Here is a 12,767-nt window from a genome sequence, read left to right on the forward strand (position 1 = left end):
TTCCCTTGGCAACAATCCCAGCTGCCCAAAGACTGAAACAGTGTTCGATTTTCTAATGCACTTGTACTTTGACTTCCAGGTAAAGAGAATGCTCCTTTCTAGAAATGACACTCACCTATATTTCCAGTGCTTTCTGATGTCACTTTTCAACCTGTCTTTGCAGAAGAGGTCCAAATTGCCATTCCAATAATGAAACCAACCTTAGATAAAGTCCAACTGGCTGGACAGGCCTTGCCTCCTGGATTTCCGGCGCCGTTTCTTTTTGCTGATGGGCTTTCATCAGTAGAAACACTATTAACCAACATTCAGGTAAATTATTCTCTACAGGGCCAGGCTATGTCATGGCAGATAACATGTGTTTCTTTTTCACTCTTGAAAATGTTTTAAAAGCTATTTTGTATCTGCAGTTCTCATTTATTTCATGTAATGCTTAGATTTCCACCGGCACAATTGTTTGTGAAAGAGGTTCATGCATTGCCTGTGTGGCTTCATAATTGGCAATAATGGTCATATTAAAATTCACCAGCCTCATTATTCCCCCAGTGTGTCCCCCTGCAGTTGAACAAGGTCAGCACTGACACGGCCCTGTGTCTGTAACAAACCACAGCAGCAGGATGAATTAGCCAAACCTATCCTGAAAGATTCCATGCCACAAAACTCCTCATAAAGAACATTTAGCTACTTCCAATGCCCACTTGCAATTCCAGGTCTACTTTTACTTTTTCTGTTTTCCTAGAGGTTGTAAAAGAAAAAAAAGAATGAGTTTTGTCCCTGCAGAAGCAAAGTGGTGTTTTCAGACCTTGCATTTGTGTGTGTTTTAGGGCCTGCTCAAAGTGGCTGTGGACAATGCCAGAGTGCAGGAAAAGCAGATACAGCAGGAAAAGAAGGAGTTAAAGATGGAGCTTTGTAGAGAGCGAGAACTACGGGAGAGCCTGGAAAGGCAACTCACAGCTGAGCTGCAAAGCAGAGGTGAGAGAGTGAAAACTGGGGTTTAGGTATCCATGAAATCCATTTGGCATTTCCAGCAGGGCTGGGAGGGAAGTGCCACCCTCCCGTGTCCTGCAGCAGGGGACAAGCACTGGGGAGGGAGGACTGCAGTGTCACCAGGGCAGAAGGGGCACACTCTGCTGGAAGCAGAGCAGGGACTGAGGGATCATTCCTGCAGGGCAAGTGGCCACACAGAGAATTCTGGTGGGGTCTGGAGCACCTCCAGGGCTTCCAGGTGTATTGGGATCACTCTCATTCCCAGCCCAATTCCTTCATGTGACAGCTTTAATTTCTTCTGGTTTCTGCTGTTATCCTCCAAGCACTGAGAATTGGTTTTACTGTGAGGAAGATACGGCTGTAATTTGTGGGTTTAGGTGATATTTTTCATCCTCAGCCCACATTTCTGCAGTTTCAGTGCTAGTCAGTTTGTCTTGTAGGTAACTTCAGTGCAATAAAATACACAGAACTATGAGAAATGTCTACCCAAGTGCAAGATCTGAAGCAAATAACCTTAGAAAATTTTTTTTCCATCAGAAGATTGAGGTACAATAGCACACCCCAAATGGGGCCTTCTAAGCCCAAACCATGACTGTTTGGAAGCTTTTGATAATAATAAGCAATTAAATTGGTAAATCTGAATTTCTCGCTGTGCTGTTGCAAAGAAGGCAGCATTCTTTTTAAAATTCAGATCTGCATCTGAAGGAAAGGAACAGCACTTCATGTGCCCAAAGCAACTTCTAGATTACATCTGTGAAATCAGAAAGATAAAACTAAGATAAGGCCAAAAATGCAGGTGCCAAGTCCTGCCTTGCTGTGCCTTCTGAATGGAAATGAGGTGTGTGGAACAGCTGTCTGTAAACCAGGTCTCACTGAGAGACACCAAAGGGCACTTCTCAGCCCAGGAGTGAAGGGTCAGAAAATACTGTTGGAGTTAAAGTTGTTAAATTGCAGTGGGTGCCCAGAAATGTTGCATCACCCCATTGGAAGTGTGGGTGGCACTGTGTCTTTCTGTAAACCAAAACTTAGGACAGCACATTTGTACCCCCTGAGTCACATTGAAGTCACCAAAAACCTTAAGCTGTTCACAGATTTGATTGGCTTCTGACTGGAAATACAATTGCACAATAATCAATAATCAATCCTCAGCATGGTTTGTCTTTCAGATCATGCCCACAGGCACATCTTTATTGGTACAGAAGATGTCAGGGACAGCTTTTTTCACATGGGTTGGTCAGTTTTCCAAAGTTAGGCTCAATAGATCACATTAAGACATTCATAATTTATTAAGTCCTTCAGAGATTTCCCATGTAATGATATCCTTTCATTTTTCCTCCTGACTGGAGCATTCACAAATCCAGAAAGGTCTGTAAAAGTCAGTTAAGAATTCAGTGGTCTTTGACCCCTTCCAGACCTTGCTGAAAGTGTTCTCCTCTTAGTTCTGAGCAGGTATGTGGGCATCAGACTCTGGTCCAGCTCATCTTCCTCATGCCAATCCAACGTGCCACTGATCCCAGACTCCTGGAGCTTGGACTGCCCCCAACACAGGATAGGCTGAGCAGGAGTGTGGTGAGATCCTGGAGAGATCCTACCAGGCAGTTCAAACCAGGGAAGGGAGGTGCAGGTTGTACAAAGAAGAGGCATGAGAGAGTGTTCTTGCCCTACTGGTGAGAACACAAGGGAAAAAGCCCAATAAAGACAGATTAATAAGGATAATAAGGACAGTCCATTAGCCACAGACACACAGGAAGGGAGGCTGTTGGCAGCAATGGTAACCTGGGACTGGTGAAAAATAAGGTTAAATATGGGATTAATATTCAGGGTTTGAAAAGGAAAAAACTTAAAAGGTGCATTTAATTGCTTGAGGTGAAGGAATACAGTCATAGCCAATGTCAGCAGTTCCCAGGGAAAATACTGATCATCTGGCTACCATTAATGCTGTACAATTCTCTAGTTATGGTTTTAGCTTTATAGTTGTGTTTAAGACTGAGATTAGTCAGGGATCCTGTTTTCTGCCAAATCTCCCATGACAGTACCAAGGGCCTGAGATGATCTTTGCCAAGGGACTGTTTCTGCTTTCCGTGTGTAGTGGAGAGAAGATGAGATGACACCCCCTTCTCTGTGCATCTGCTCTTTCATACTTACCCACTTCACTCAGCTGCTCAAGAGCCTTCCACCTGGCTTGTGTCTTGGGCACAGATTCTGGATATTTCAGTTATTGTGCTTCAAAATTAACCCAATTGCTGCTCCATTTTTACCCCCAAAATGACCACCTTATTCCCTGGGATTTCACTCTGACACCCTCAGAACTGACAGTTGAGATTCTCTCCTGCACTTGGAGACAGTTCACCTACAGAAATAAAGTCAGAAATAAATTCCATTTTCTTTTAATGTTACAAAAGGTAATTAAAACTAAATCTCTGATGCGTTCAGGAGACTTCCACCATCCATGAGGAGAGTCAGAGGCTTGAGCTGGAACTGGGCCTTTGAATATTGAACATAAATCTTTTATTGTCTCTGTCATCTATTAATTGTGCCTTAACAGCCTTTCTTACAATTACAATATTTTTGCATTTCAGCAACAATTCAGAAACGCTTGAAGAAAGAAAAGAAGGCGAAGAGAAAATTGCAGGAAGCTTTGGAATTTGAGTCCAAGAGAAGAGAACAAGTGGAACAGGCACTCAAACAGGCCACATCAGGTGACAGTCTCAGGATGTTAAATGGTAATGTCTTAGTTGGCCCTTCACAGTCATCCTAAAATGATGTTTAATTGAGTGGGGGGAAAAAAATAAAAGCTGATGCACAAAGCAAATTCCAGAATAAAACCTCACAGTTCTTTCCTGAAATAATAAAAAATCCATTTGAGGCCATGTGCTCTGGGTCATGAATTAAAAAAGTAAATAAGTCTGCAAGTGGTGGAACAGACAGAACAGTTTACACAGAGATGACAAGAAATGCTGAATATATTACAGAGAAATCTGTTACAGTGCCAGCTAAGACAATGTGAAATTTGGTTCCTGTAAGGTTCTCTGAACTCTTCTCTCCCAGCAGATTCATTTTTAGAACTGCTGAGCTTCATTTTAAAAGCCTTTTGGCTGAAGTTTGCTCAGCCTCAGGACCTCTTAAGTTTGTTTAATGTGTATGAGCTTTCAGAGCTGACTGGGCTTTGAATACTTCCCAAATACTCTTGTGAAACAAAACCAAATCAGTTCATCTCCTAAACACTGATAATGTTCTGAATACTGGGAGGATTTGCTTCTCCTCCTTAAGATGGTTCTGGCCAAAGTTTAGAGCTTTGGTTTGGGTCTTTAAGACTGAACCTGGCTGAGTTTTAATTAATTTCAAGTTCTGTAGCTCAGGTTTGGTCTCTGCATCCCATCAGGGCAGTGATGGGGGACAGGAGCCCAGGGCAGAGAGGGTGGGCAGAGCCAGCAGAAACCTTTTCCTCCACTGCCCCAGCCAAAGGCCCAGGGCAGATCCCACAGGGGCAGCACCTTGAGGTGAATGGCAGAAACCCCCCTAAAGCCTGGTGTGCTGTAAGGCCACTCTGCCAGGCTGTGCCACTGCAGGAAGCCACAGCTCCAGGGGTGCCAGCGTGCCCTCAGTGTGCCTGGCACAGCTGTCCAGCTGCTGGGGTGGGCCTGGCTGGCACAGCTGGGTCTGCAGCCACACTCAGGTCCTCATACCTGTGTTAGAGCCTGCAAGGAGCTGGCATTTACATGCTAATCTGATTGCACATGCAAATCAGGTAGCTCATTAGCATCTTAATCCACAATTTAATTGCAGGTACAATTTTATGACAACAAAATGTGAAGGGCTATTCTGAGTATTTTTAATTTAACTCTGACAGTCTGTCTCATTTAACAGATGCTGTTATTAGTTGCAGATGACTTTGTCATTTTTTGTATATTCAGGGGTTTGAAAAGAAAGAACCTTTTCACACTGATAGATCAGTGCCCTGGACTTGCCTCCAAAACAGGAATCTGAGTAAGGGAGACCCTATGGGATAGCAGTCACTTGCAATTTTATGAGAAAACACTGTATATATGTGAAAAAATGATTTTTGTCATATATATTTAAAGAACTATGTATGCACACATGACCTATGTTTAATTTACACACATATTATTAAGATGTTACTCTTGTGTGTAAGGACTTTGCAGGGTTGCCCTCCCTCACACAGAGCTCAGGGGCTGTGGGGTGACCAGCAAAACATCCTTGTGGCAGATACAGACACTCCACCTGCAGGGATGTGCAAAAGCAACAGTGCAATCCTTCTCTATTTGAGAAAGTCCAGAACAGGCCTTTGCACAGAAACCCCCCCCAAACAGTTCCCTTTCAGGTGTGGGGTTTTCCTTGCTGTCATTTCTAAGCTCTGTATTACAAGGGAAGCAGATGTTTCTCCAGGATTGGAGGTGCCATGGATTCAAATCACATCCCCTTCATGCTAATCCTTGCTGGCACAAGGTGCATAATGGCATCTGTTAGCCCAACACCCTGGGGTGCTGGAGCCCCTGCTCCCCACCAAGGACTGTGCAGGCAGAGGTATTACCAGTCTGAAATGAAATAGTTCCAAAGTGAGTATCGTTAGGAGACTCCTTCTCAACTTGGGAAAAAAAGAGCACAGCCCTCCTTGGAAAGCTCTTCTCAGAGATCTGGAGGTATTTCCCATGAGATGACAGCTGGAGCTTTGGTTTGGTTTGGAGGGTAACACATGCAGGCACATCCTGAGCTGAGGTTTGAAATGCAATTTGCACAGCCCTTATCTGGAACGTGCATCATACAAACTGATCTACAGACACACATAAACATTTGCCTGGCACCAGATATATTCTGAAATCCTTTCATTTCAAAGTATTTGGCTGTATAGGAGAGTCAATGTAGTTTAATATCATCACAGTTTAATTTTGACTTTTATTTTTCATATGTCAGATGCCCTCCTTGTCCAGGAGGGTTTCACAGACATATTAATTCCACGTGTGGATTATTAGCTGATGTCAGACAAATGTGAAGCACATTAAAAATAACCCACTGTGAGACCAGTGATGTTTGCACATTTGGGAAACAATTTACTACTGAAAATTCTATGAGGACCAAATGTTTTCTGCAAGTGTAACTTGGAGATGGCCCTAGTTTGCTATAAATATTTTTCTAAAGGTGCATGAGGGAGGGGCCAAGGGAAATGCATTAATCTGCAGTCTCTCTTCTTTCAGATGCTGGAATCCCAGACATGGAAATAGAACACAATGGGACCCAACATGACAGTGCAGCAATGCAAGGTGCAGTATGTACCACAGTCCCTCATTTGTGTGCTTGTTGTGAGCCAGAGGCAAAAGGAAATGGGTTGCACAATAGTTTTTGTATCTGTTTTCCTGCTTTAAGATAAATGTTAATTGTACAGCTTCAGTTTGTTTTCCTGATTGATGCAGAAAACCTTTGTGAGATCAGTACTTCACAAGACCAGAAATTAACTTTTAAGTACAAGTGTGAGAACCTGATATTTATCTATCAAATATATGCTCTTAGTTCAAAAGGAGGTTTACATTTGATTTATCTTTTTAAAGTATTTTACCTCTGATTCTTACCTACCTATCCAGACTACAGGTGTTTCCAAAACATTTATGAACAGTAAGTGGGAAAGGAAGGCCATGTCCATGTTCTAAGTTATTTAGTGCTCCTGTTTGCTCACTGTTCAGTGCCTGGGGGTAAATACAGCACTTCATGTGCTGTCTGAGTGCTTCCCAAAGGGAAAAAAGTGCATTGTGGCTACGGGGCAGTGATGGGGGAGTTGTGTCACCATCCTTGGGAGGAGCTGAGATGCAGAGTCCTAAGGGATATTCCCATGCCCACTGGCAGCATGTTGGAGCCACAGGGTCCCCTGTGATAAAATTTGGTCCCAGCAATTACTGAATTCTGTAACTTTGGAGAAAGTCCAGTTTGTAGAGTTGGTTCTCTATAAAACCAACCTTTTTCTCCCTTCAATCCTGTGCCATATTCATTCCAGACCATTCAGTTCTGTGCTGGCTGCTGCCTCTTTCATTATAAAACTGGTTGTTCTTAGAGTAACTCCACCCTTTCTACTGCATCCAGTAATGGTAATGTTCAAAAATCGTGTGTGCTGAGGTAACTAAAGACAGTCCCTCCTGTGCAGGCAGAAGAAGGTACAGACACAACCCCAAACCTCACTGGAGCAGTTCTCAACTGGTGAAGGCTTCACTTCACATACCTCTGGTGTGCATCTGTCACCCATCTGTCAGCCATACAGGAAGCCTTTCAAATATTTTTACTGCTCTCTCTTTTTTGTGATTTGGGGTTCATATGCTCTGTATTACAGGGAAGGAGAATCACAGCTTTATTGTAATGCATATATATACATATAACATATGTGTGTGTATATATATAAATATGTATATATATGATTAGAGCTGTGCTCTAAATACTGCAATTGGAAAATTGCTGCTGCCAGCAATAGTCTGAATGTTGGATAAGCAGTTGGGACACGTGTTTAAATTTGACAAGCAAAACGTTCCTAACATTTCTGCTCTCTTCATGGTACCTGCTGAGTTCAGTGCTCAGTGCTCTTCCAAACAATTCTGAGAGTCAAAGGGTAGTAAAGAAAAGAAAGGTTATTTCAGTTTTCAATTGAGGAAAAAAGTTGCACTTGGCTCAAGTGTGTCTTCACATCCAAAATGGTTAAGAATAGTGTGAGGAAAGTGATGCACAGCCAATTCCAACAACCATTTACTTGAAGGAATTAAGAGAACTTTCTTACATTGCCTATAGTTTATTAATATTTAGGAAAACGTTGTGATATTACCATTTTTATTTCAAGTTGGTCTCGGGGTTTTTTTCCTTTTAATCTGATCCCAACAAATCATTGTTTAGTTGTAACAGGCATGAATTTTATGTCAGGTGAAAAGCCTGGCCTAAGGGAGAGCTGTGTGTGCACAGTGTTCAGATCTCAGTGGGAGCCGAGCCCTGTCTCGTGTCCCTCCTTGGCAAAGCTTCCCTTCCCTTCCCTTCCCACCCCAGGGTCTGGCAGCTCCACTGGCTCTGCTCTCTCTGCTCATGGAAACGGGGCAGCAGCTGAGCCAGTTGGTCACTAAACATCTCAGCTGATAAAAAGCTTTCTCAAGAGCTTGTTCAGATTTCAAAGTGTTTCTGTCCTTTAGCACCGTCCCTTTCATTTTTATTTATGCTGATACTGGGATAACTTTTTCTTCTCCTTGCCTTTGATTGCCAGTTGTGTTCTGACAGCCACTCTTGCACTGCCAGCTCTGACAATTCGAGCACACTCCTCGATGCCCCCGTCATTGTCACCTTTGTTTTTGGGCCCTGGGAGGAGGAAGGGTCAAAACACACATCCTTAATAATACAAAGCTACTTCCAGGCTTCCCAAATCTCTCTCTATTGCACAGAAAAAAGCTTTAGCATCAATGCAGACCTTTCTTTTTCTGTTGTCAATAGCTCTGCTGGACAGAAATCTGTCATTCACACGGTGCCTTTCCTTTGAAATTCAATTAGTTCCACTGCCAGTATCTCCTTAAGACTCTTTAAAGCAAAATTACAGAACTACTGCACAGCCACCTTTCACAGTGATTAAGTCATATCATATTTTATGCTCATTTCTTAAAATGATTTTATTAACACAAGCTGTTCATGTACTGGGTTTCTGATCTGCATTATAAATCTTTTCCATTTAGTTGACTCATTTTCTCTCTGCTTTGTATATTAATTGAACGGAAATTTCGCACCGACAAGACTGAAAACTTTTTTATACTTTACAGTCTAATACCTCCATCCTCTATATAATAGATCTTCCAGTTCAGAGCTCGATCTGGGAGGTTTTTAGCTGACAGAAAATAGTTGCAGTGGTCATGAAACTCCTGCAGAGTGATGAGCACACAGACACCCTCCTGCTCCCCTTCCATCGCTCACTCGTGGGCCAGCACGATAATGCATCAACCATTTTATCAACCAATCTCCCTCTCACATAAAATAAACATACTGGGTGTCATTAAGTGCACCTTCAGATCAATGATTTTTGCAAATGACATTCAAGTACCATTCGAGTAGTGCATTTTTGCTGATAAAAGCAAATTAAATTAGCACAACTACAAGTGTGCTGATAAAAACTAAAACCGAACAGCAGCACCATTAGCTAACAAAGTAATATTTTCTCTTTACTGCTTTCTGCCATTTAGTTATTATCCTATTGGAAATCTAATTATAATCCTTTTACTCCCTAGTCAAACTTCACAGTTTTTGCAAGCTTAGCACTGACAAGTGATTTCATTACATTTGATTGCCCGCGCCCAGATTGACTTAACTTCACTCCGAGACCTAAAAGCCCTCTCAGTTTCTCAGATTCCCTGTTTGCACATTACAGCAACAGCTCCTTTAATTAATTAGCATGAACAGCAGTAACATGAACTGCTGAACAGAAAATAACATCATTTTATGATCGCAGGGAGACTTCTCCTTTTGCATGTTTATACCTTAGTTAACTTTTGTATTCCGATATTTCATTGTTAGGGGATGTTGGAACAATCAGCAGGGCAATGTTAGCTTAAAATCTTAAAAAGTAGATGCTACTGTAATACTTGATGATAACAGTTTACAAAAAATTAAAATACTCTGAATTTCAAGGAGGCAGAGGCAGACAGGCTTTCCTGAGCTGAAAACGTGGGTCACTGTACCTGCAACAGGAGGTGACCTGGGGCTGCTGCTGCTGCTTTTGTGTGTGAGATAATCTGGCAGAGATCTGGAACAAAAATGGTTACTAAAATCTGAGCAACTTTTATTTTTATCTGGTTGCCAAGGATGAAGGGCTGCTGGATGTTCAGAACTTCTTTTGGGTTTTATAGAAAACTGGGCCATATTGTTTTAATATTTTGACCTGAGAAGTCAGTTTTCAAATCCAGCCTTCTTCATTTGAGTCTTAGGCCTTTTGTTCTTCCTGCTGCCCAAGGCAGGCTCTGTCTCCTAGTGCATGTCCTGCTCTGGATGCTCTGAATTATTAAACTCTTAGTAGTGCAGTATTTCTAGAAAACTCTTGTGCAACCTCCAGCCTGCCCTACCCACACCCACACTGGCCACATGAGGCTGAGCTGCTCCCCAGGAACAGAGCCCTGCTCAGTGGTGAGCCAGGAGGTGCCTGCCATGCCTGACTCCTTTTAGTCCCTGTGCTGATTCTGCTTTTGGCACACAGTGTTCCTCTGGGTAAGCCCCTACACACATGGGAGCTGAGATTTTGTGATTTGCTGAAATGGAAGGTGGGCAAAGGTTTCCTCAAGAGACTGTTGAGTGGGAAGGTCTGACCTGTCTGTGTGGCTAAAACATTTATTCAATAATTCAGTGTCTTTAGGCTTGAGTGTTTTCCAGGTGGGAACCACTGTGTTATCTACCTGAAGGGAAGTTCTGGCCAGGTGGGGGTTGGTCTCTGCTCCCAGGCACTCACAACAGGACAAGGGGGCACGATGGGCTCAAGCTCTGCCAGGGGAAATTGAAGTTGGAGAGCAGAAAAAAATCCTTTGCAGAGAGAGTGCTCAGGCATTGGAATGGGCTGCCCAGAGAGGGGGTGGATTCCCCAGCCCTGGAGAGTTTTCAGCTGAGCTTGGCCGTGGCACTGAGTGCCATGATCTGGTAAAGGGACTGGAGTTGGACCAAGGGGTGGACTTGATGATCTTGAAGGTCTTTTCAACCCAGTCCATTCTGTGATTCTGTGATCTCCTGCCTGCTCAAACTGACTGTGGCAATGCAGCCTCTACCTGGGCTGTGCTCAGTGTGCACACACTTCTCCTTGCCTGTTGTTGCTCACTGGAAATCCTGGGTTTAGTCCAAGTTTTTTGAGCTCTATTAACATGGATGTGGAAATGTTTGACAGGGTGGTCCTGAGCACAGAATGAGTAGGGGAGAAATTCTAGAGCAGCAGCTCTGTGAGTGACCAGCACTGGGGGTCAGGCAGCAGGTCCTGCCCGTAGGGAGATGTCCAGGCAGTGCTGGACATCAGAGGGTGCCCATCTGCAGGTGGGCACAGAGGCCACATGGAAGTGTGAGGGACTCAAAGAAAACCACCCAGCCTTGGTTAGTGCTGCTCTCATAGAAACAGCATTTATTGTTTGTGTTCTTCCATGTAGAGAAAGCCATGCCCTGCTCAATGTGTTAATTTTTGATGCTCAGTTTGGACAACACTTGCAGATAAAAGGAAGGGAGAAGTTTTGCTGGACAACTCAGGGGCAAGTAAAAAAGCCATTTCCCTGTTGTCATTCAGCTGAGTGACCAGCCCAAATCCATAAGGGCTGCCTGCAAGCCAGGTCTATTTTTTAATCACGGTAGTGATCCTTAGCTGTGTTTCTGTAACTCCTGAGGTCCCTGCCCACCAGCAGGGCCTGGGGCAGCTCCTTCCAGGCACCAGCACTCCTGTCTGCCAGGAGCTTGGGGAGGGAGAGCTTTCTGAAGGCTGTGAGCCACAGTAGGACCAAACTGTTCTCTCATTTTTATTTTTTCTTTTGGCAAAATGAGAGACTGGTTCAAACTAATTACCCTCAGCTCTGCAAGTTAATTTATTGTTGTTTCCCATGTGTTGCTGCATCCAGGGCTGGGCTGGGCTCTGATCTCACTGAGGTGCTGTTGGCACAGCCTGGGAAGGTGCAGAGCTCAGCTCCTGTCCTGTCCAAGCCTTGTGATGTCCTGTCAGACTCTTGGCTCCAGCAGGAGTTGTGCCAAGGCTCTGAGGGTGCAGAGAGTGGCACAGGGCTGCCTTCTGCCCTCCTGTGTCTGCAGGGACAGCCAGGTCCCAGCTCCTCCTGCCCTGCATTCCAGCTGCTTTTCCAGCTCCTCCTCCAGCTCAGTTGGCAAAGTGGGATTTCCAGTTTGTGATTTCATCTCTGTTCCCCATATCCTGCAACCTGAGGGGCTGGACTGCATATATAAATTATAGTTACTGATACAACAAATTTATCCTGGTTTTCTCATTATGAAGCAGATTCCAAACTTGCATTGGTCCCCTCCCTGGACTGGGTTTGAACACCAGCATTGCCAGGGCACACAATTTTGGTTTTAAAGGCTTTTTATGGACTTAAAACAGATCTTACAAACAGAGCCTTTGGAAAAGGACTCAGAAAATTAGGAGGTATTGAATAGGCAGAAAATAGAAAACAAAATAAAGGTGGGTAAGTATGCAGATGGTAATTATTGCCTTTGGATTTGTCCTTTATACACACATTAAAACCTGGACTGATGATATTGTGCCTAAAAGGGGTGCAGAGCTGAGTGTACCCTGGGCTAACAACTCAGGGAAGAGAACTCCATCCTGAAGGAAAATTCCAGTTATTACCAACACAGCCTCTGGCTCACCAAGGAACTCTGAGATCTTTACTTGTCTTACACGTTGTGAGGGGGAAAAGAATCCCTTCTAAATGTCTTGCTTATTAAGCCAGTCATGCATTGCTGTGTAGGCTGTAAAGCAGCATAACATGCACAGGGGGCTCATAAGCATATTTAGTGTTAGGGAATATCATTTATACAGTTCTTATATTGTCAGTATTACCCCTGGAGAATGAGATTAGGCTTTAAACTACTGTAAATCTACGCTTTTGCTCACCTTTGTATAATTTTGGTTTTTAATAGAATGAAGCCCACATAAATGAATATTTGATTAAGGGATAAACCTTATAAAAGAATACATTTATTGCACACAGATTTATTCAAATCTCCGCTCTATAATACAGTAAAATGCTACAAAATGGTCTGTAGCTTGCAGTCAGCTGCACTGAGGAGAT

The 12,767-nt window shown here is 43.4% G+C and overlaps 1 protein-coding gene across 3 annotated transcripts in view; it reads left to right on the forward strand.

Moving 5' to 3' along the window:
• The window catches only part of DACH2 (dachshund family transcription factor 2), a 240,484-nt gene that overhangs the window by 224,913 nt on the left and 2,804 nt on the right, over positions 1 to 12,767 (forward strand). For 2 of the 3 annotated variants that reach the window (XM_071569173.1, XM_071569175.1), the window contains exons 8-11: positions 164 to 309; positions 822 to 969; positions 3,564 to 3,707; positions 6,198 to 6,263. In XM_071569173.1, coding sequence (XP_071425274.1) covers positions 164 to 309; positions 822 to 969; positions 3,564 to 3,707; positions 6,198 to 6,263 — 504 coding nt within the window. The remainder of the gene's footprint in view (positions 1 to 163; positions 310 to 821; positions 970 to 3,563; positions 3,708 to 6,197; positions 6,264 to 12,767) is intronic. The other variant, XM_071569174.1, reaches the window with a different exon arrangement.

The sequence above is a fragment of the Pithys albifrons genome, chromosome 14 (assembly GCF_047495875.1).
Source record: "Pithys albifrons albifrons isolate INPA30051 chromosome 14, PitAlb_v1, whole genome shotgun sequence".
In the NCBI taxonomy this organism is placed as follows: Eukaryota; Metazoa; Chordata; class Aves; order Passeriformes; family Thamnophilidae; genus Pithys; species Pithys albifrons.